Source organism: Podarcis filfolensis (genome assembly GCF_964270895.1).
Source record: "Podarcis filfolensis genome assembly, chromosome: 14".
NCBI lineage: Eukaryota > Metazoa > Chordata > Lepidosauria > Squamata > Lacertidae > Podarcis > Podarcis filfolensis.
In genome coordinates, this window is record NC_139616.1 from 18230156 (window position 1) to 18254720 (window position 24565).

The window sequence follows — 24565 nt, forward strand, 5'->3', positions numbered from 1 at the left end:
TGACATTGGGAAACATGGCAAACTATGTGTGTGTGTTCAGGCTCCATCATTCTAGCCCAACTATAGCTAGAGCTGTGTGCAATCTATGTCTGTTAAAAATTAAATTAAAAGATCTTCTGAAATACTAGCAATAAGATAAACCAGATTCTGCAACAAGACTAGCAGTTTGCATCCCTCCTATTTTGCACAATGTATTCTGCAATATTTTATTGTTTTGCTAGGTTTATTCTGCTTCTACAATCACAGGGCTGTGTTAGTAGATAGAAAGGGCACTGAAGTCCTAACCCACAGTAACCTAGCCAGTGTGGTGTAGTGGTTAGAGTGTCAGACTAGGACCTGGAAGACCAGGGTTCAAATCCCCAATCAGCCATGAAGTTCACTCACTTCCGGGTTTTGATCATTCATGAGCCAATTTGTTCAGGAGCCAAGGCATTCGAGATCCAAGGTATGACCGTAATCACAAATAAAATAGGCAGAAGATGCAAAACAATTTTAAAACATCACTATGCACTTCCTCCTTCTCCAAAAGTCTGGGCAAAGAAGTGCATCTTTATCTGTCATCTGAATGAAAATAACAGAGATGCACTTTGAAATGTGGGCAAGGCTTTGTCTCCAGTTCCAGCCCTACTCAGAGTATACCCATTAAAATTAAAGTTAATCACAATGGACTTCAATGAGCCTACTATGAGGATGAATAGCATTGGATCCAGCCCAAGGTATCTCCCCCCCTCCCCCATTTAGGAGAAGGCACTGAAAAGCACTGAAGTGTATGCAAAATGCATAAATTTAAATGTGGGCTTTTTGTGTGTTCCTTCAAATCACCTGCACGAAAGAAGATTTAACAGACCTATAACTGAGCACCTGCAAAACTGAGATGGTGCAGAATTAAACTGTTCAACTCGTCCCACGTTTCCACTACGGCAGTGCTCAGCTTATGCTGTTTGTTTGTGGATGTAAATTGTGGGGAACTGATTCAGATTATCCTTCCCAGACAACAGGAAAGTATCATTGTCCCATTGGTGCTTCATGCTGTTTGCAGGCTGATATGGATGGGGCACCAAGACTGTATCTTGGCAAGAGGCAAGACCAAAAATTGTTGCCTCCAGTCAGCATAATACATCTTCCCAGGATGCAAGAGGGAAATGTATGTGAAGGCTGAGTACATTTCCTTCCTTTGACTTCTTTCAGAGCGCTGCAGCAGAGGAGCCATAGATCAGCGGTGAAGCACCTGTGAAGCAAGTGTAACATCCCAGCTTCAATCCCAGGCATCTTCCATCAAGAGGACCTTTCAAAACAGATGGGGGACCCTTTTTGGCTCCACAGGCCAGATCCTTATCAGGATCAACCTTGTGGGCCAAATTTGACTGGTGGGCGAGGTCACAAGATGTCATTATTACATTGCATGATTAACAAGTGGTTGGGTTGCCCATCTGTCAAATGCATGGCTTTGCAGGTCTCCGCCTTGCTCCTCCTTTAAGCTCCTGATCTTAAAAGTACAAAAGGGGAGTGCAGGGAAACATGCAAGAGCTCCAGTTTCAGCCTGAAAAGGGAGAACGGGAACTGTCTTAAAGCCTTTTGCAAAAGTGCTGTTTGAAGCAGCCAAGGAGGGGGTGGGGGTTGCATCAAACAGCCCTTTTGAGAAGCACTTTAAAGTTTAAAATGCTTTGCCCAAGAGTCGTTGTCATATGACTAAAATTTCTGGACCCCCCCCCCTTAAAAGAATTTCAGAAACTTTCTCTAACCCCTGCAGAAGAAGAAGGCCACCATGCAGAATTTTCTCCAAATATCTGCTGTCACACAGAGACACAATGTCCTGGAATGACACAATCAGGATGCAGACATGTGAGCAGAAGTTTCAGAGTGTGAAAGTCAGCATGCCAAATGCTATTTTGATATAGATTAGTAGCCCCCCCCCCCATGGCTTCTATGCCTTCAACAGACAGATATTCAGGAAATGCAAATTTTCCCATTGATGGGAAATGCAGTGATCAGGAAGCTACAACCACTGGATTTCTGCCTGCATTGCCATTAGAGCCCAGGTATTTCAGAAGCCCGATTTCAAAATGTACATTCTTTTGCAATTCAGAAATCTCATTTTCACATGAAGGTGTGACACATTAACACATTTGGGTTGTCACATGACATCTTGCTGACAAAATATTAAAGTTTTGGAATCTCGAGCTACAGTAGATGCTGGCAAAGTTGTCAAATCAAGTTTGCAAATGAAGGAGGCGTTTATGTGCCACCCAAAATAGACAAGAGGTGGGAAAGGGAAGCTAATGGTGGAGAGGGAACATTCTCCACCCCCTCTTCCAGAATAGTAGAATTTGGAGTCACCCGTCGGGACTGAGAAAAGGAAGTACCTTCCAGGCTGCAAGCCCAGGCACACTTACTTGGGGGTAAGTTCCATTGAACTCAGTGAAGCATACTTAGAATCATAGAATCATAGAATCATAGAATCATAGAGTTGGAAGAGACCACAAGGGCCATCGAGTCCAACCCCCTGCCAAGCAGGAAACACCATCAGAGCACTCCTGACATATGGTTGTCAAGCCTCTGCTTAAAGACCTCCAAAGAAGGAGACTCCACCACACTCCTTGGCAGCAAATTCCACTGTCGAACAGCTCTTACTGTCAGGAAGTTCTTCCTAATGTTTAGGTGGAATCTTCTTTCTTGTAGTTTGGATCCATTGCTCCGTGTCCGCTTCTCTGGAGCAGCAGAAAACAACCTTTCTCCCTCCTCTATGTGACATCCTTTTATATATTTGAACATGGCTATCATATCACCCCTTAACCTCCTCTTCTCCAGGCTAAACATGCCCAGCTCCCTTAGCCGTTCCTCATAAGGCATCGTTTCCAGGCCTTTGACCATTTTGGTTGCCCTCCTCTGGACACGTTCCAGTTTGTCAGTGTCCTTCTTGAACTGTGGTGCCCAGAACTGGACACAGTACTCCAGGTGAGGTCTGACCAGAGCAGAATACAGTGGCACTATTACTTCCCTTGATCTAGATGCTATACTCCTATTGATGCAGCCCAGAATTGCATTAGCTTTTTTAGCTGCCGCGTCACACTGTTTGCTCATGTCAAGTTTGTGGTCAACCAAGACTCCTAGATCCTTTTCACATGTACTGCTCTCAAGCCAGGTGTCACCCATCTTGTATTTGTGCCTCTCATTTTTTTTGCCCAAGTGCAATACTTTACATTTCTCCCTGTTAAAATTCATCTTGTTTGTTTTGGCCCAGTTCTCTAATCTGTCAAGGTCGTTTTGAAGTGTGATCCTGTCCTCTGGGGTGTTAGCCACCCCTCCCAGTTTGGTGTCATCTGCAAATTTGATCAGGATGCCCTTGAGTCCATCATCCAAGTCGTTGATAAAGATGTTGAATAAGACAGGGCCCAAGACAGAACCCTGTGGCACCCCACTAGTCACTCTTCTCCAGGATGAAGAGGAACCATTGATGAGCACCCTTTGGGTTCGGTCAGTCAGCCAGTTACAAATCCACTGAGTGGTAGCATAGTCAAGACCGCATTTTACCAGCTTCTTTACAAGAATATCATGGGGCACCTTGTCAAATGCCTTGCTGAAATCAAGGTAGGCTACATCCACTGCGTTCCCTTCATCTACCAGGCTTGTAATTCTGTCAAAAAACGAAATCAGGTTCGTCTGACATGACTTATTTTTCAGAAATCCATGCTGACTATTGGTGATCACAGCATTCTTTTCTAGGTGCTCACAGACTGTTTGCTTAATGATCTGCTCCAGAATCTTCCCTGGTATTGATGTCAGACTGACTGGGCGGTAATTATTTGGGTCCTCTCTTTTCCCCTTTTTGAAAATAGGGACAACATTTGCCCTCCTCCAGTCTGCCGGGACTTCGCCTGTTCTCCAGGAATTCTCAAAGATGACTGCCAGTGGTTCTGAAATCACATCTGCCAGTTCTTTTAATACTCTTGGATGCAGTTCATCTGGCCCTGGAGACTTGAATACATCTAGACTAGCCAAGTATTCTTGTACTATCTCCTTAGTTATTCTGGGCTGTGTTTCCTCTGCTGAATCATTTGCTCCAAATTCTTCAGGTCGGGCATTGTTTTCTTTATCGGAGAAGACTGAGGCAAAGAAGGCATTGAGGAGTTCAGCCCTTTCTGTGTCCCCTGTTTGCATTTCACCATCTTCTCCTCTGAGTGACCCCACTGTTTCTTTGTTCTTCCTTTTGCTACGAACATACCCATAAAAGCCTTTTTTGTTGCTTTTAACCTCTCTAGCAAGCCTGAGTTCATTCTGTGCTTTAGCTTTTCTGACTTTGTGTCTACACGTGCTGGCTATTTGTTTGAATTCCTCTTTGGTGGTTTCCCCCCTTTTCCATTTTTTGTACACATCCTTTTTTAATCTTAACTCAGTTAAAAGTTCTTTAGATAGCCACCCTGGCTTCTTTAGGTACCTTCCATGTTTCCGTCTCATTGGTATTGCCTGAAGTTGTGCTTTTACTATCTCCCTCTTAACAAACTCCCAGCCATCATGAACTCCCTTTCCTTTTAGTATTACTGTCCATGGGATCTCACCCAGCATTTCCCTAAGTTTTATGAAGTCGGCTTTCTTAAAGTCGAGAAATTGTGTCCTAGTATGCTTGGCTGCTCCTTTCCGCTGTATAGTAAACTTCAGAAGAGCATGATCACTCGCGCCTAATGATCCTTCCACTTCTACCCCACTAACCAGGTCATCAACATTGGTTAGGACCAGATCTAAAATGGCTGTTCCTCTTGTTGCTTCTCCCACTTTCTGGACAATGAAGTTGTCTGCAAGGCCAGTGAGGAATCTGTTTGACCTTATGCTCTTGGCTGAGTTTGACATCCAACAAATATCCGGGTAATTGAAGTCCCCCATTACTACTATCTCCCTTCCTTTTGCATGCTTGGCCATCTGTTCCAGGAAGGCATCATCTATGTCCTCCGTTTGGCTTGGGGATCTATAGTAAACTCCCACAATGAGGTCACTGTTATTCTTCTCTCCCTTAATTTTGACCCAAATGCTCTCACTTTGGCTTTGAGGTTCTAAATCTTGGATCTCTTCACAGGTATACACATCCCTGACATATAACGCCACTCCTCCTCCTTTCTTGTCTGGTCTGTTTCTCTGAAATAGATTGTATCCCTCCATTATTACATTCCAATCGTGGGACTTATCCCACCAGGTTTCAGTGATTCCTATTATGTCATATTTAGTTTGCTGCACCAAGAGCTCAAGCTCATCTTGTTTATTTCCCATGCTTTGCGCATTAGTGTACAGACATTGAAGTCCATTAATCATTCCCCCGTGTCTCTTATTTAAGGATTTTTTCCTCCCACCACTAGGTCTGCGTGCTGTTTGCTCCATTCGGTCTATGACATTTGGATGATCATCTTCATCAATTGATAGACTCCTACCTTCAGGAGCACTGTCTCCCTCCCCCACATTAGTCAGTTTAAAGCCCTCCTGATGAGGTTTCTGAGATTTTTTGCAAAAACATTCCTCCCAACCGTTGTGAGGTGCAGCCCATCGCTTGCCAGAAGTCCATCTTCAAGAAACTGCATTCCGTGATCTAAGAATCCAAACCGTTCCTGTTTACACCATTTGCGAAGCCAGTTGTTCACTTCCACTATTTTTCCCTCTCTCCCTGGGCCACGTCGTTCAACTGGGAGGACAGATGAGATGACAATTTGTGCATTTAATTGCTTCAATTTCCTGCCCAGAGCCTCGTAATCTCTTTTGATCTTCTGGAGGCTATTGCTTGCAGTGTCATTGGTTCCCACATGAACCAAGAGGAAGGGGTATTTGTCAGTGGGTTTTATGATTCCTTGCAGTCGTTCAGTTACATCTTGGATCTTAGCCCCGGGGAGACAGCACACTTCCCGAGACATCTTGTCAGGCCCACAGATAACTGCTTCTGTTCCCCTCAGTAGGGAATCCCCTATCACCACTACACGCCTCCTCTTAGGTCTGGTCGGGGTTCTTCCGTGAGCTGTCCGTTCCAAGGTCGCCTGCACATTCCCTGAGGGCTGACTTTGCTGCTCGTCTTCATATACCTGATCGACTGTAATGAGGGACAGATCCTCAAATGGAGTCTGCTCTTCGTCTTCCATGCTAGGGGAGAGGACCTCAAAGCGATTGTGTATTTCTAAACAATCAGAGCGAACCCTGGGCCTCCTACTTCTTTGAGTCACGTTTCTCCATATATCTGGCTCCTGTGTTGGTGAACTAGCCTCCTTCTCAGGGGAGTCCCCTGTCTCCTCCTTGGTGGAGACGGTGTGCTCTGTTGCTTCCAAGAAGAGCTCCAACTCTCTAATTCTTTGGAGCGTAGCTACACGTTCCTCCAGTTGCTGGACTTTGTCTTTTAAGAGGGCAATCAACATGCAATTGCTGCAGGTAAAGCTGCCTGCAACCTTTGGCAAGAATAAGAGAATAACTTACAGAATAAGCATGCTTATATTTCTGCTTCAGAAAACACTCTCTATTTGCTTACATAGCATCAGAATAAAGGAAGTTGCCAGTGCTTAAGGAACTACCTATTTGCCCTGAGTGCTCACTGGAAGGACAGATCGTGAAGCTGAGGCTCCAATACTTTGGCCACCTCATGAGAAGAGAAGACTCCCTGGAAAAGACCCTGATGTTGGGAAAGATTGAGGGCCCAAGGAGAAGGGGACAACAGAGGACGAGATGGTTGGATAGTGTTCTCGAAGCTACAAACATGAGTTTGACCAAAATGCAGGAGGCAGTGGAAGACAGGAGTGCCTGGCGTGCTCTGGTCCATGGGGTCATGAAGAGTCGGACACGACTAAATGACTAAACAACAACAATTTGTTTTTTGGGCACAATTCAAAGTGTTGCTATTGACCTTTCAAGATCTAAGAAATCTTGAGTCCAGGATACTTGAAGGACCACTATTTCCCCCAAGAGCCTGCCCAACCAGGCTTTGCTCAGGCCCTGCCCTAAGTGGCAACATGAAGCATGGCCTCCTTATTTGTAGTGTCTTAGAATCATAGAGGTCTGGAGCTGGAAGGGATCATGAGGATCACATAGACCAACCCACTACAATGCAAGAATATTTCACCCAATGTGGGGCTCAAACTCACAACCCTGAGATTAAGAATCTCATGCTCTACCAACTGAGCTATTCTCGAGACTATTAAAAAGTCTTTGGATCGCCCTGCATTTGACCATCTGCCAGACTACCAATCTCATACTACAATAAGGTAGCAGGTAAGGCTTTGGGTGGGATCCAGAGTCCTGCTAGTCAGTGGCGTAGCATGGGGGGTGCAGGGGGGGGCGGCCGCACCGGGCGCAACATCTGGGGGTTAGGGTTAGGGGGCGCAAATCCACGGGGTAGGGGGCACAAATTACTTGCCTTGCCCCGGGTGCTGACAACCCACGCTACGCCACTGCTGCTAGTTGAACTTAGGTCCCACTGAAATCAATGAGACAAGTTAGTTATGATGTGACTAAGTCCTATTGAATTCAATGGAGCTATTCCCAGATAAGTGGCGCTAAGACTGGAGCCTTCACTAGGATCCACTGATCAACAACAACAACGACAAACCTGCAATCCCATTCCAGAGCAGCTCTTCTCATTCAAAAATGTACCTGACCCACAGGACCTCAACTTTGACCGGGCTTCAGTTTAACTGTCCAGTTACCATTTTCTCCAAAAGAGTTGCATGGATTTGGCAAACAATTTTCTCTAGTTTTTAATTTTAATGGCATTTAATTTTGTTGCTGTTTTAGAAGCTGGCTGCCACTGGTGTCTTTGATAGCCTTTTATTGTTTCATATATATATATATATATATATATATATATATATATATATATATATATATATATATGAATTTCAGTTGGTGTGAGATTTCTCCAGCAACCTGTAGCCTTCCCGAAGCAACCTGTAGTCTTCCCGACTTCTTGATCTGAAAAAGCTTGGTGGAAGAATTTATCTCATGATGTCAAAGCTGTTGGGCTTTGATGAAGTGCTGGCACCCAGGAAGGCTGCAGAGTGCAGACCACAAGTGAGGCAATTTGCAGAAAAAAAGCAAGAACCCTCACAAACACCCCCTCTACCACCTCAAGAAGTAAAGTAAAGTAAGCAACTCAAAAACTCTAAACTTCAGCCATGAGAAATCTGCCCAAACTTTGTCTTCCTTTTGATAATTTTCAAGTGCAATTTCTTCATTAATTACCATTCATTAATGGTAAAACAACAACAACAACAACCAGGAGAAATGTTCAGCACAGCACTAATTTTAAACAGTATGTGTGAAATAAATTGAAGAAACAAATATATCAGATGTATATCAGTTTGGAGCCTTGAGGTGCTGGATAGGGATCCTGCCCCACTGCCTTCAGTCTAGAGCAGCACAACTCTATGTCATAAGAAAGAAACTGTTTCAAACGATGAAAGGAAACTTTGAATCCAAAGCATCCATCAATAGTGGAGGAGGCTGCCCACTCGTGTCTCAGCATGACTCACTGCTCTGCCCTTCTCAACGCCTTCTGATCATCCTTGGCTGAGTCTGCAGGTCATTCTGTCACATCTCGGTGGTGGGTGTGATCAGATCGCTCCTGAAATAGGGATGCAGGAGAAGTGACGAATCGCAGAGGAGGCTGCCTATTGGGTCTCTGCAGGAGTCCCCTCTCCAAGCTTGCCTCCCAGAAAGCTGCCTTATATAGTCAGACCGTTGGTTCATCTAGCTCAGTATTGACTGCACCAGACTTCGCCAGCCAGGTGCCATCCTGATGTTTGGGACTAACAATTGTTACCAATGGTGGCTGGTGCTGATTCCGACTGGTAAGGCAGAAGGTAGGGAGCCCTAACAGTAGATGGAGCCAGAGACAATGACAGGCAGATCCAACACCTTCTGCATTCATCTCCATCCTCTGTCCTGCTGAGTTGTACAAGTGCAATACTGAGATGGAGGAGGAGGGAACTGGCAGGCAGTCCCACCCCCTGGACTGGTTGACATAAGAAGAGCCTTCTGGATCAGGCCAATGATCCACCCAGCCCAGCATCCTGTTCTCACAGATGCTTGAGGGAAGTCAGCAAGCAGGATTTGAGTGCAAGAACACTCCCCTCTCCTTTAGCTTCTGGCAACTGATATTCAGAAGTCTTCTTGCTGCCAACTATGGCAGCAGAACACAGTCATTATGGCTAGTAGCCATGGCTAGAGCGGTCCTCCATGAATTTGTCCAATCCTCTTTGAAAGCCACCCATGTTTGTGGCCATCACTGCCTCCTGGTTCCATAGTTTAACTATGCACTGGCTGGTGGCATGATGGACCAGCTTCCACTGCCTGTGGGTGGGCAAGAAGAGCTACATCAAAACATCTGGAGAGGACTAGGTATGCAAAGACTGGCCAACACAGACGAGCAGAGGGGTCTCTGAGGTGTCAGACCAGAGCCTTCTGCTCCCTACCTGAAGATGCTGGAGACTCAGTCTAGCCCCTTCTGTATGCAAAGCACATAGAGCTTATGCCCCCTTTCTCCTTCTGATCAAGGGATCTTGTTCAGCATCATGACTCATGCATAAATACCAGGAGGGGGCTTCTCTCCTAAGGGGGCCATTTTCACTCTCTTTTTTTTGCTTTCTAAAATAAAACCTCTTTTCCTCCGCTGATGCAAAGAGTGCTCCTGTTTCTCGATCGGAGTGGGGTAGCAGTAACTCAGCTCCAATAAGTTTGGGAAACAGTGGGCTCGAAGAACGAAGCTTTTCCGGCGCAATGTTTCTCCCCCTCTCCAAGAAACCAGGATTTCTTTCCCCAGGGTTGCGAAGAGAGAGGAGGAAAGGGAGAGATCGAGAAGCCGGAGAGGGAGATAGATGGATCCACCTGTAAGCCCGCGCGGTCCTGCGGCTGGAAACCTCGAAACTCCGCCGCCTTCGTGGCTCTTGTGTCTATGTGCAAAGGAGCAGAAACAAGAGGCGATTAAAAGAGATGGGGAAGGGAGGGGGGAGAGGGAAGGAGAAGCCACAGAGGTGGGGGAAGAGGAAAGCGCCATAGTGGAGAAGCAAAGCAAATTAAGCAGGGCTCTGATCTGCTTGGGTTGCCGCCTGCCCCAAAATGCACCCTGCATCTTAATTCGCTTCAGCTTTGCTTACACACGCACACACATCTCCCGGTGCCATTTCGGCTCCCTGAAATCAGCCCCCACCACCATCATTCTTTTCCTCTTCTTTTATTTATCCCTGCAAAAACCCGCCACTACTCTTTTGGACGCCCCCTTTGCAATTTCCCAAACAGTCTCCCCCTTCCTTCTCCCCTTTCCCCCTGGCAGGTCCCCTCCCCCTTTTAAGTCCTTCGCTCATTTCTCTCTCTTTTTTTCTTCAGACTCATTTATTTCTCTTCTTTTAAAGCTTGGGACTCCGACTTGAAGAAATAAAATAAAATACACCAACACCCCACTATTATTATTATTTTTTAAAAATACTATTATTCCTTTTGGATGCAGGAAAAGATTAACATTGCCCTTCTCTTGTTTGCAGATTCAGACTTGTTTGCTCGTGGGGTGTATCTCTCTTCGCCGCAAATTCTGCTTTTTTCAGAAAACCAGATTGCCGGAATAGAGACGTGATTGGCGCGTTTGTGTGTGTGTGTGTGTGTGTGTGTGTGTGTGTGAGAGAGAGAGAGAGAGAGAGAGAGAGAGAGAGAGAGAGGAGCCACAACAAGAGTGGACCCCCTCCCCCGTCCGGTTGCAATCCCACCCGGAACTTTTCTCACGTGCAGATCTCGCCAGGAACGTTTCCTCGGGTGTACGCCAGCCCAGTCCACCCGCGAGTGGCACAGGTCCGCCGCGCAGTCACGAGCGCAGGCTGCGCGCCCACGTGGTTCTCAAGCCCTTTTCCCGCGCGTGTTTCCTCCGAAGTAAAAGACACCCCCCCTCGATTTTCAGAGTTCAGCAGAGCCTCCTTCCCAGGAAAAGGCGCCCGCAGGATCGTCGCCCCTTCCCTCGATCTCGTCGCGGGCAGAGTTCCCGAGGATCGACGTGCCTTAGAGGATCGCTAGTTCCCCCCACTCGCCAATCTACCCCCTCCCCTAAGAGGTAGTAGGCGATATTGCGAAGCGGGCGAGGAAATCCTCCTTTCAACAACCAACAAACAGTCGCCCACCGCGCAGGCTGAGGGGGTTCCCTCTTGCACCTCGGCATTGCACGGCGGAGGGGTGGGGAGGAGAAAATTAATCTCTCGCGCTATATCGCTGGCGCGCATATTACATCTTTCTGCAGCACTGCTGGGCGTGGGAAGGGCTAGCTGGCCGGGTTGGAGGGGACACACACACACACACACACACACGCGACAGGAGGCGGCGGCGGCGGAGGAGGAGGCAGGGAGCCCCCCCCCTTCTCGTGCCCCTCCATCTCCTCCTCTCCCTCTGCGTGGCGTTTTTTCTTGCAGGTGTTTCAATTTTAATTCTGCCCGGTAGGTGGGACTTGGTGACTTTAAGCACCATCATATTTCGCCCCCACCCTCCTCTCTCTCTTCCTTTCCTCCTCTCCCTCCTCCTCCTCCTCCTCCTCTCCTCGCTGCCGCTGCTGCTGCCTTCCCCCCTCTTCTGTTGCAATCTTCACAAGTCTCTGGGAGAGCAGCGAGCGAGCGAGCTACGGTGGATCAACAAGGCACCGAGAAACGCCAGCCGCACCGCGCACACACCAGCCAGCCAGCCAGCCGCGATGCAGCGCTCACCGCTACAGTAGAGGGAATAAGCCAGCCTCGCCGACCTGCCCATCATGAGTCTATCGATGGAAGGATTTTTTCTCTACATGCCTCCGATCGCTTGAGGGTGGTTTATTTTGTCTGTTTTTTTTTTTTTTTTGCTTCCTCCCCTGTCCTCGCCCCCCTTTTCCCTTAAAACCTCTCTCTCTCCCCCTCTCCTCTGTGTCCTCCCCTCTTTCCCCCTCCCTTTCCACAACCTCCCCCCTCTTATTTCTTTCTCTCTCCACCCCCCTCCTCTCTCCCTCTCTCTCTCTTTTGGATCCCCATCAGGCTTAATTTTTTTTTAAATTCTTATTTTGTATATATCAGTAATTCTTCTGAAATAAAGCCACAGCGAATCGAAGATGGATGTCTTGTTTTGTCCGACCAAATGTAGTTTTTGGAAGGTTTTCTGGCTCTGGAGCATTTGGGGAGACTTCTTGGTTTCCGTCTTGGGTTGCCCTGCCAACTGCCTTTGCAATAAGACCGAGATCAATTGCAAAAAGCCGGACGATGGGAACCTCTTCCCCCTTTTGGAAGGGCAAGATTCAGGCACGAGCAACGGGAATACCAGCATCAACATCACGGACATCTCTAGGAATATCACTTCGATGTAAGTCTTGTTTCTTCAACCCCCCCCCCCAAAAAAAAATCCCTCCCCATTTCTCTCTCTCCCCAAAGCTGTGTATTAGTACATGCATGTGATATTTGCAAAGGGGGATAATGGGGGTGCCTTGTGCACCGAATAGAATAGATGCCCCTTCCCACTGCTCTCGTTCTCTGTGTATAAAGATCGGGGCATGTGCATTTCACTGAATGCAGATCTCCCTTTGGTTCTCTTTCAAAAAAATATATGTGTGTGTCTGTGGGAGGGAGGGTGGGAGGGAGGCCCCTCCAAATCCCTCCTCCTCCTGCTGAAAAAAGCAACAGTTTGGATCAGACTTGCCATGGCTATGAAGTCAATAAGGGTTTGTTAGCACCCTCAGGAAGAGGGAACCTCTGGCTATGTGTGTGTCTGTGCATAGATGTGTCTGGAAGATCATGTACGATGAAACCTCCAGTCTCCGGCTTGCTTTAACTGTGTCCGAAGAGGAACACACACTCTCTCGCTTTGGGAGACTTGCCATGATAATAGGATGGGTTTTTTCTCCCTCTTTCTCCACTCCAGTTCTCCTTTCTGTGTCCTCGTTTGTGCCTTTTCTCTCTCTGTCTCTCTCTTTTTAAAAAAAGAAGCTTCACCGACCCTGCAGCTTTTCTCTCTTCAATGCACACATAGATTTTGGAAATAAGACAGGGAGGGCTGTCCCTTAAGTAGCTTATTCCAGATCACATTGTGACATATATTTTGTTGTTGTTGTTTGTTGCAAACAAGGACTCTAATGCCAGAGCAGCTTTCCTGTAGCTTTCCCCTCTCTTGCAGTGGATGTTTTGATCTCACAGTCACTGGGGTGGGGGTTGTGGAACCAGGGAAATACACACACACACACACACACACACACACACACTTAGTGGAGTGTCTCTTTTAAAAAAAATAAAATAAAGCAAATGTGATTGTTTTTGTTTTTATAAAAAAATCCAAGTTCCTTTATGCTTGTTAGGAGATCCTGGTGGTTAAATCTCAGGCAAAAGCCCATGGACCTGAGAGAGGCAAGAGTGAGTAAGTAAGGGAGGGAGAGTAAGGGGGAGAGGGACCACCCTTACCACTCTTCTTACAAGCTCCATCCATCTAGATTTTAATTCTGTATGTATATTTTTATTTTAAAAAGAGCCATATCTGCTGAGATCTCTGCATGGTGTCGGTTTCCAACAATGCAGATATATCTTTTCCTTTTGGGGGAGGGCTGGGCGATGCTAAAACTCCGAGCCGTTTCATTAGCCTAATGCTAATTGAAATAGGGTTATTGTGCAGCCTCAGTAAGTTGCCCGTGGGAGTCAAATTAGGGTGTGGGGGTGAGGAAAGTGGATTTCTTTATGATTTTTCCTTTGGCAAGCAAATGCACGAAGGCCAGGACTGAGCAATGGGGGGGGGGGAGAGGGTTGATTATTGGTTAATTAAAAGCCCAGTTGTACCCAACACATCATAGAAGGGCTAGGACATAAGATGGAGACAGGTGCCTTAAGGATGCTCCTCTGTCTCCCCCCCCACCTTACCCAAAGGATGTGCTCCAAGTGCAGCTTTGGGGAAATGGCCCAAACATTTATTTGGAGAGCCGTGGCAACCTCGTCGTTTATTTATTTATCTTTTCTGCACCGTACAACTGGCGTGGCCGTCCTTAAAGCTGTCAGGAGTGGCCCTGCATGCTTTTCCAGGGATGGCTCTGTACAGAGGAAAGACTGTGTGCCCCAGCCTGGCAAATACATCTACAAAAGTTACAAGACTTCAGGGACTTGGGTGGCTGGAGAAAAAGGAAAGAAGGAATTCTCTTGAGGTTTGCAAAAGCTTCCCTGTTTGTGGTCACCTGGAGGTGACAGTAACTCACCAGAGGCGACTGGGCAAGTGGCTGTTTTTGAAGCCCCCAATATGTTCCTTTGTAGCTGCCCCCTTGTTGCCCATTTTCTATTCTCCCTTTACTGAATATTCTCCCAATGAAAGCAGAGAAACCTACTCTGGGTATAGCACCACCATCCGTTCCCAGATGTGCCCCATTTTTCTGCTGCATGAGGAGTCTTCCAGGAAATACTAGGGAAAAAAGTAAAAGAAAGTAATGTATTCTCAGTTTGGTGTGGTTTGGCCTTTTAGCTTTTGAAAGCACGCTTTGAAGGTGCTTTGAACTAGCAACACCCCCCCCCCCCGCAAATCTCTAAACGAAACTATGTCTCGAAAGAGCCATTTCTAGCATTTTGCTCCATGTGTATTTAAGCCAGCGTGTCTATATCATAATCTGGACTGCTGGGGGAGATATGATTATGTGAATCTTTTGTATCCGGAAAATAACTTGACTGCTTTGAAAATGCTGATCAAGCTGTTAGCAAAGTAGATGGAGGGCCCTTGCAAACTCCAGAATGAGCAGAGGTTGTATGTGTGTGTGTTTTGAGAAAGAGAGAAAGAATCTTTTTTAATGTCAGGAAATGATCTGAAGTTGTCAGGTTCACTGGAGGATTGAATCTGTCCTTGATCCAACTTCAGCCTTTCCAAATCACTCAGGAAAAGGCACCGTTGTTGTTTTACAGCCTGGTTGTAATATTTTGCGAAATTATGGTTTGGAGCTAAGAAGACAAAGGAGGAAGATTAATTATTTTCTTGAAAAGGTGTGGGAACAACCCTTTAAATGTGCTTAGGAAATACGTAAGGATGGCAACATCATCCGTGGCTGTCAATCACAATAGCTGAACTTCATGTTCAGGGGCAGTCTACCACCAGGTGCCAGATGCTGATGACAAACAACAAAAGATAGCTGATTCCTTGAAGCCTTGCTTGTGGGCTGCTCAAGGGGACCTGGTTGGCCACTCTGGGAAACAGGATGCAGAATTAGATTGACCCTTGCATTGTCTATTATGCTATGTGCAATTATGGAAAGACTATCATTTCCCCCTTCTCTCCCTCCCATCCTCTGCTTATTAAAGGAGGTTACGGTGTGGGTGGGTGGAGGACTGTTTTAACAAAAGAAACATCTCACAAGGTTATGGCAGATGAATGCGTTCAGAGAGAAGATCAAGGGATCAACCTTTTCCTTTCTTCCGTTTTATGCTTAAGCCCCCTGATTTGCCCAGTAAGACGGTGCACAGCCCAGATGACAGGGTGAAGGGATGGGGAGATGTGAGAACCGCCTGCTTTGGACTTCCCTCTGTGAAATGGAGTAACCTGCTTTCTTCATTAAAGATGGCCTAACTGGTTTATTGTGAGATAACAGTCTCTCTGTTTAAGCCCAATTAGGGGCTTTTAATTTCATTAACTGTGTTGCTTGGTGGGGGCCACTTGCTTTGGAGAATTATGATAGTTGGAGACTTTCATTGGCTGTAGGTGCTTTCATGTGGGAAACAAAAAATCAAAATGATAGCCGCTCTTCAAAATAATCTCAAACCTTCCTTTCCCTTCTTTTCAGGAAGGAAGCCAGTGCTGCCTTTAGGCAGACTGAAGCAACTGCCTCAGGTGGCAGGTGCTGAGGGTTTTCCTTACAAACCCCTCCCCCTGCCATTCCCCTGTATTGCCACAGGGCCTGTTTTGGCCCGTCAGCTTCCAGTCCAAGCAGCTCCATTGGGGGCTGGTGCCCATTGGGACTGGTGGGTCAGAGAAGGCAGGAGCCCAACAGTAGGTGGAGCAGAGCCCACTAAACCTAGTGCTGTCTCCATCCTCTCCTCTGATGAGGCCTGCAGGTGCAACATTGAGACTTAAGGAGAAGGAGCTGACAGTCAGTGATACTTTCTGGAATGGTGGTAAGCAAGAAGGCGGGGGCTCACTAAGGTTGGTAGGGCAGTGCTCTGTTCACCCTAATGGATCAGCCTTCACTGATCGGCTTCTGTCCCCAGAACAGGAGGGGGCACCGTCATGTTCTTTTCCTTCTGCAGCAAAACATCTTTGGTTGGTTCTTACAAGAGCTTGGAATGGGAAAACTGGCACCACTTTGGGGTTATCCTGTCTAAGGCAAGATTGCTTCAGAAAGTGTCCTACTAATGGCAGCTGCAAACAGGCCCCATGGTTGAGAGGTTGAGTAAGAGAAAGGTACTTGACTTATTGTGGAGGAGAGATATTGACAGATATTGAGGGCTAGCTGGAAGGGGAAGGACCATAGCTTAGTGGTGGGGCATGCTATGCATATGAGAACACCCAGGCTCTTTCACTGGCTTCTTCAGGTAGGGCTGAGAGAGGCTGCGCCCTCTCTCTCAAACTCTGGAAGGCCACTGCCAGCCAGTATAGGCCAGTAGTCTTCAACCATAAGGACGCAGGGAGAACCCTGCTGGATCGGGTCAATGGACCATCTAGTCCAGCATTCTGCTTTTACACTGGCCACTCAGATGCCTTTGGGAAACCTTCAAGTAGGAACTGAGCTCAAGAGCATTCTTCCCTCCACTTGGGGCTCCATTTCGTAACCTTTTACCATATATTTGCATGGTGGTAGTGCTCCTGTTGTGACCCACCTTGGATCAGGCCAGTAGTGGGTCCTGACCCACCAGCTGAAGACCAGTGGTAGACAGTGCTGAGGCAGATTGACCAGTGGTTTGACTTGGTACAAATCAACTTCTTAATGTTCCTCAGCAGAGAAAGAGCTGGTGCTCATAAATCCACAGGCCTATCTACAAGCCAAGGTCTTCGAGTTGGCTGCAACCTGACTGTGTGCCCTCAATACCATATTAGCCATAGCGGTGGAACCATGATGTTTTCTGATATGGTGGTGTGGAGCTGTGTGTTTGTTCTCTCACTAATCTTGATTAGGTTGAGTTTGGCTTGTATGGTTTTTTGGGGGGAGGGGTCTTGGCAGAAGTCTGCTTGGCTTCAAAACAACTGGGGAGGAGATGATAGCCAAAAGAGAAAAGCGAGAAGGAGCCTCCTCACCACAAGAACTTATATTTTGAAATCAGCTCTATGCTCTCTGGCCTTGGGCCATCCCCTGGAGGCCTCCATCCTGATTATTGGGTTTTAAACATCAGATGTTCTTTATTATGGTCAAATAGTTATGTTATCATTGTTATGGCATGTGTGCCTGTAATACACACAGGCCACAAAAAATATGTAAGAAGCTGCCTTACAGAGCCTGGTTACCGCTCTATCTATCTTGGTGCTACATATCCCAGGAATGACCAATGTGGCACCTTCTAGATGCTCTTGGACTATAAGTCCCATCAGCCCCAGCCATCATGGCCAGTGATCAGGGATGATAGTTCAGCACCATCTGGAGAGTACTGCATTGGTTACCTTTGATCTACTCTGACCGGAAGCATCTCTCCAAGATCTGAGGCAGAAGTTTTAAACTGGAGATGCCTTCTACATTTCAAGCATGTGTCCTGATGCTGAGTGCAAAGGGTTTGTGAGTCATCAATAGCGCTGAATCAGCCTGCCAGACCTCATAATAGCATTTATATGGCACTTTAGAAGTGTTCAAATTGCAAAGCATACATTAGCTTGTAAACTTTACAACAACCCCTGTGCAGGAAGTTCAGCATTAACTCCCTAGGGGGTTGTGGGAAGCAGGTGGTGGTGTAGCCTATATAAAGCAGCTTGCCTGAGGTCACCTAAAGAGTTTGTGGTAGAGGTAAGATTGGGCACCCATACATTCTTGGCTTCCTGCTCATCTGTTCTTCCAACCCAGTGGTTAAAGTGTCAAATGAAGACTGGATGGACTCAGCTGTGAAGCTCATTGAGTAACCATGGACCAACCTTCTTCTCTCAACCTAAACTACTTCACAGGGAGGTCATGAAGACATAAAAGGGACACCCTCCTTGGAGGGAAGGTGGATATACATGTAAATATGCAGTAAACAATCACAATCAACACTGAACTGATCCCTCAAGTTGATTGCCTTCAGTTCAGATGGACTAGCTTGATTGTTGAAAGTGGAAGCACCTTAATCATTCTATATCCATCCATCTATTCATTTCATATCCACAGAGCTCAAGGTGGCACAGATGCTTCTCCCCTTTCTTATTTTATCCTAAAAATATCTCTGAGAGGAAGGGTAGACTGAGAGATGGTGGCCGGCTCAGATAGTCTAGTGAGCTTCATGGCTGAATGGGTTTTGATCCCTGATTGCCCAAGTTCTAGCCTAATACTTTAACCACTACTCCAGTTGTGCCAAAGCTCCAGTGGTAGCTCCACCCTGTTCCCACTCATCAGCTGGTACCTTCTTCTTAGAGGTACTTCCTGAATTTTGCGGTTTGCCATTACAGTTTCTGATTAAACAACATCTCATGGAAGTTTCTTTAGCTTCTCCCTTGAACTATTGGGCAAGTTAATGGAGATGGAGTAACAGGTTGTTGAAAAACATTGGCATGTGAATAGGATGAAGTAGGCAAGAACCTTTCTGGTCAGTTCATCAGTCACCCAGTTAGGAGCATAGGAAGCTTCCTTGTACCAAGTGAGATCATGAGTCTATCCAGCTTGACATTCTCTACACTAACTGGCAGTGACTTTCTAGGGTTTCAGACCAGGAGTCTTCCCCAGTCCTATCCAGGCATGCTGAAGACTGAACCTGAAACATTTTGTATGTAGAGCGTGTACTCTAGCATTTTGCTGTGACCCTTCTGTTTCCATCTTGTTCCACCTGGTATATGGCAAAAGGATCAACTGATGACCTTGACTGGTCTCTTCTGTCATCAACGAGCCGGTTATGAGAGGTTCTTTTCATAAGAGCTGTTCTCCTGAGACCCTCATCTCTGTTCTCATGCTTCTTCCTGCATCTGGGAAGCATATAGATTTGAATCTGGCCAGAACATAACCAGGCCTTTATTTAATTGTGTTGGTTGAACCTTGGCCAAAAACTGATGCATCCGATGGCCATGCTGGCTTGTTGCAATGGGTTTTCGTTGCTTTTGCTTGTCTTTCTGCCTGCAAAATGGTGGCAATACAACTGGGCAGTGGTTATGGTAAAACCAAGGCTGAAGAGCCTGTGACCCTCCAGAAGTTTTTGGGCTCGCCCATCATCCATGACAATTGGCCATTCTTGGAGGAGCTGATGAGAATTGGAACCAACAACATCTAGAGGGCTTCAGACAGTGGTGACTGGTGCCCTTTGCAGCTGGTGAGGTGCCAGAACTGAATTCTGGTGAGTTCCAGCTGAAAAAAGCCCTGGGAGGAACCAACTATTTCTAATTTTATCCCTAGCCTTCTCACTGCTGGGTTCTACAAGGGCAGCACTGAGATTAAGGAGAAGGAAGATGATAGACTGCTATCTCCTGGAATGGTTCTAAGTAAGGAGGTAGGCAAGTAGGAACTGGCTGAGAGCAGCCTGAGATTGGCGGGGCAGCTCCCCGTTTGTTTGCAGACCCCCAGTCCTGCTGTACCATAACCACTGCCCCATCACATCCCCACACAACATCTGTTTGTGTTGTTCCTCTGATGGCTGCTTGCAGATGTTTCTACTGGAATGGCGATACCAGCCTGAGGTGCTGCAAGGTGGGGTGATACTGGCAAAAGCCCAGGCGCTTCCCCCTCAAAGCAAAGAACCCCAGCCTGCTGCTACCTTCCAAATTTGGCTGCTCTGCACCATCCGTTGCCTCGGCGTGATATGATCATCCTCGGTGTAACTCAGTCTGCTCGTTTAAATGCTTGTTGAGAAATTGAACAAAAGCCTCAATTAATTAACGTTCTGCTTTGGATGGGTTTTTCCTTTTCTCTCTCTCTTTCTCTCCCCCCCCCCCCGTTTCTCGTCCTCTCCTCTTCTCCTTCTGCTCTCTCCTCCTCGATCGCGAAGCCGTCATTTTTGTCGGGGGCGAAGCAAGTGCTGTATGCTATTGTGTGCTGCAAAAGAGAACCAAGGTCAGGGGCAACCGGAGGGAGTGGGAGAGTCTGAGAAAGAGAGGTGTGGGCTGGGAGAGTGTTACTTAGTGAGAACTCAGAAGCTTTCTGAGAGATGATGCCTCATGTCTGTCTAAGGTGGAGGAGGTCTGACGAATCACTAGACTTTTATTTATTTATTTTAGCCAGCACACACAGGGCAGAATAGAAGACAGTGTAGATTCGCAAGCGCCCTGTCCCCCTCCTAATGGAGGAACTATAGCTCAGTGGTAGAGCATCTGAATTGTATGGCGAAAGTACATTTCCGATTCGCAATTCAAAGTGTTGGTGCTGACCTTTAATGCCCTGAATGGTCTCAGCCCAGTATACCCGAAGGAAGAAGCAGTATACCCATCATTCAGCCTGGACACTGAGGTCCAGCTCCGAGGGCCTTCTGGCGGTTCCCTCACTGCGAGAAGTGAGGTTACAGTAAACCAGGAAGAGGGCCTTCTCGGTAGTGGTGCAAGCCCTGTGGAATGCCCTCCCATCAGATGTCAAGGAAATAAACAGCTATCTGACTTTTAGAAGACATCTGATGGCAGCCGTGTTGATCTTTTATCACCTTTATTATTATTTTTAATAATATTCTGTTGGGAGCTGCCCAGAGTGGCTGGGGAAACCCGGTCAGATGGGTGTGGTATAAAGAACAATAATAAAAAAATATTATTATTATTATTATTATTATTATTATTATTATTATTATTAGACCCAGGTTCAATCCCTGGCATCTCCAGGCAGGGTTGGGAGACACACTTCTCTGAAATCCTGGAGAGAAGAAGGCAGTCAGGGTAGAGCTCAATGGACCAATGGTCTGACTCAGTCCCTTGTAGCTTCCTTTGTTCCTACATTGATTGCTTTTGTGGAGGATAGAGAAGCAGAAGTTTGAATGTGTGCTGAAAGTAGCCTACTGTACCAAGGCAAACTTTTTATTAATTGCTCTGCCCACTCTTGCCTTTGGCCTTGTCTGTCACTTGTATGTGGCTTCTGGCAGGAGAATGTGGCCCCCAGTCTGAATAAATTTTCCTCACCCCTGCTGTGTGCAGAGAGCTTAAAAAGCTGATTCCCAGATGTGTTTGTCGGAGGCACCACTGATATCCATGATACACATGATAGTGTGAAGTGAGATGTTAAGGCCTTTTCTGAGCCCAAAGTGTTCACCCACAGTGCATTCATGAGCTTAGTCTTACCTTCTCTCCTCTCCATTATAATTTACTTGGGCGTGTGTGAAAGAGAGGTTTAAACCCCTCCCTTGGCCATGAAGCTCAATCAGTGACCTTGAGTGGACTGCATTTTCTCCCTGTCTAACCTACCTTGTTGTGAGTAGATGCAGTGGTGATGACTATGCCCAATAGCCTGAGTTTCTTGGAGGAAGAGCACAGCAACAGCAAGCCTTCAGCCCCTCTTTATCAGGGTGTGTTCAGAGGATTCAGCACCCCTCCCACCAATGCATGACAACAGGGATGACTTACCCGGTGTACCTCTGCATGAGTAGGCGTTCAGGGCTTCCTTCCTCCTAACGAGCACTGACTTGTGCAGAGACGCAAGGAGAGAGGGGTTCTCTTCTACCAATGGGCAATACTTGCCCCCTCCTTTAAAAGGAACCCTTTATGGGGTTAAGGGTGCAGGGAACCTCCAATTTTAATAGGGGAAAATGTTTCTCTTATCAGATGTTGGGGCAACACTGCTTTAATGAGCTAGCTGGGCTTCCTAGGAAAAGCAAGCAGAGCCCTCCTGTGGAGGAGTGTGGTTCTCTTGGCTTTCTGTTGAATAGCTGGAGACCTGAGTCCTCTTTCCCGAAAATGCTGCAAATAGTTCTGTCTTTATGATTCCAGGGATCAGGTCTCAACTGTGAGCCACTAAGCTCTTCTTGTCCCTTGGGAGTCACATGAGCAGAACCATTATCTGTTGTCATGTAGAGCTGGGCATAATCCTTGGGTGAACAGCTGTTCCAGAGGACAGGACATCACTGAGCACCAGCTACCTGAACATTCTCTCCGGAGACCTGATGCTTTGTCTCTCCTCCCCCCCTCCTTTGGACAAACCTTGTATAACCAACAAACAGTGCTGATCTTCACCTCCTCACAAGGACCACATTGTCTTGCTACAAGATGCATGTTGACCTTTGATGCACTGGCAGAATCCAAGGCCTGTGGACTGTTGGCTATGAGTTATGTTTGCAGTTCCCATTCATTAAACTTCAGAGAAAGTGTGTGCTTAGCCTGGCTCATTTGCTTTATTTAATCAGTTGGGGCAATGGTTTTCAAGCTGCGTCCTAGAGAAGCCCACAGTTCTCTGACAGCTTCCCAGGAGTTGCTTAAGAAAATAGATCAGTAGTGGTGGACAAGCTCCCTTGAAAGTCAGTTTTCCTATTGCAGCTGATATTCGGCATCCCCACAAATTTCCAAGATTCTTTTTGAGAAACCATCCCAAACCAGTCCTAGGCCTAATCTGTGCCATTTCTGGGTAGGACTGGGTAAGACTCCTATCTGAAACCCTGGAGACCAGTCAGTGTAGACAATAGGAGGTAGATGGACCAATGGCCTGACTCTGGATAAGGCACTTCCTGGTTCTACACCAGCTTTCAATCTTGAGCTTAAAGACATGCTCAGCAGCCTCATGTGATGCTCAGCTGTAGCATTTCAGATTACATATTGAAAAGTTTCCCTGTTTCAATGCTTTCGCATATCTTCCCATATACATAAAAATGTAAGACTGTTGTCACGCTGCAGTTTTTGTGGTTGTTGATAGCAGCGGCAACCTCTAGTTAAAAACTGCCTGCCAAACTTGCATACTGGGAAGAGAGCTCTGGTCTTTCATTCTCCTTGATATGCTAGTCTTCTAAATGTAGGGAGTAGTTGGCCCGCTAACCCAGAAATAGTGCTTCAGGTTAAGAACTTTGCTTCAGGATGAGAACAGAAACCGTCCGGTGGCGGAGTTCCATTGGAACTCAAGGAGTAGGTGACAGCAAAAGGCCCTCTTCAGTGGTGGTGCCTTGACTCTTGAATGCCCTCCCTCCATTTGCAGAGAGGGCATGCCTCTGAATACCAGTTGTTGGGAACTGCAAGTGGGGGCAAAGCTGTTGTGATCAAGCCCTGCTTCTGGGCTTCCCCTTAGCGCATCTGGCTGGCCACTGTGAGAACAGGCTGCTGGACTAGATACGATCTCTTCTTAGGATTTGCCGGTAGTTGACCTGGTGCAATCATTGTTATAATGTAGATCTCTGGCTAATATGGTCCGATTTTCTGTAGCTTATAATGAGCAACAATGGCTTTTATATCCCCCTTTTTGGTTGCTGATTAGCGATTTTCATTATTTACTGCTATTTCATTCTTGTCTTAGGGATGGGGTTTGTGTGCGCACGCATGTAATTTATTTTTATGAGCCTATTGTAAGCTGCCTTCTGCATTTTTATGATGGAAAAGTATGATGTATGCATTCATGGAAGTTGTTAGTAATGGGATGAAATCGGCCTCTCTAGACCCAGTGCTCCTCTCTTCTTCCTTGCTGCCATTGCTATTGCCATTGCTATTGGTGGTGGTTAGAAATATGGACATAGCCGCGGGTGGGGTGGGGGGACAGCGGATAAGCAGCCTCCCCTAAACCAAGTAAATAAAATAAAAATACTTAACTAAAAGTAGAAATAATCAGAATATTTGAAAGAAGAAGAAGAAGAGTTTGGATTTGATACCCCGCTTTATCACTACCCTAGGGAGTCTCAAAGCAGCTAACATTCTCCTTTCCCTTCCTCCCCCACAACAAACACTCTGTGAGGTGAGTGGGGCTGAGAGACTTCAAAGAAGTGTGACTGGCCCAAGGTCACCCAGCAGCTGCATGTGGAGGAGCGGAGACGCGAACCTGGTTCCCCAGATTACGAGTCTATTGCTCTTAACCACTACACCACACTGGCTCACTTAGATGATGTTCTGGCGCATTCTGGTGACACAACTGGCATCCTGATTGAGCGACAGGCATGGCTTCTGCGAACTGACCAATCACGTCACAGGGAGCTTGGTCCTGCCCTCCCCCCCTACAACATAAGTCCTGGCTACGCCCATGGTTATAAGAAGTAGGGGGGTGGAAATCAACCAGCTCCCCCCCCCCTGTTTCAGTAGCTGGTCAGAGTAAGGCTGGCGAACCTGACAAGCTTCATCAGTCTCAGCAGACTTCGGGGGAATTGCTGCAGAGGTGAGGGGGAAAGCCTTGTCAGCTTCGCCATGTAGGCACATAAATGTTGGAGCAGGCGGCGATATATAATGTAATATATTTTAAAAGCACCTGTGAAATGGAGAAGACCTTTGCAGCAACTCTGGGGTGCGGAGAATGACAGAGCTGGTCAGTTTTGCCAGCTCTGGGTGCTGAGGTTGGTTTGGGGTGCGGGGAGGCTCGCCAATTTTACTACTGGCTTTTTGTTTTTTTAATGGTGGAGGCAGACGA

General features: G+C 46.8%; 1 protein-coding gene across 3 annotated transcripts in view; it reads left to right on the top strand.

Annotated features, from left to right (window-relative positions):
- Window positions 1-11280: 11280 nt before the first annotated feature.
- The window catches only part of NTRK3 (neurotrophic receptor tyrosine kinase 3), a 421592-nt gene continuing 408307 nt past the window's right edge, over window positions 11281-24565 (top strand). Inside the window, exon 1 of one of the 3 annotated variants that reach the window (XM_083586417.1) lies at window positions 11281-12315. In XM_083586417.1, coding sequence (XP_083442543.1) covers window positions 12068-12315 — 248 coding nt within the window. In that variant the 5' untranslated portion in view covers window positions 11281-12067. The remainder of the gene's footprint in view (window positions 12316-24565) is intronic. The other 2 variants (XM_083586419.1, XM_083586416.1) reach the window with 2 other exon arrangements.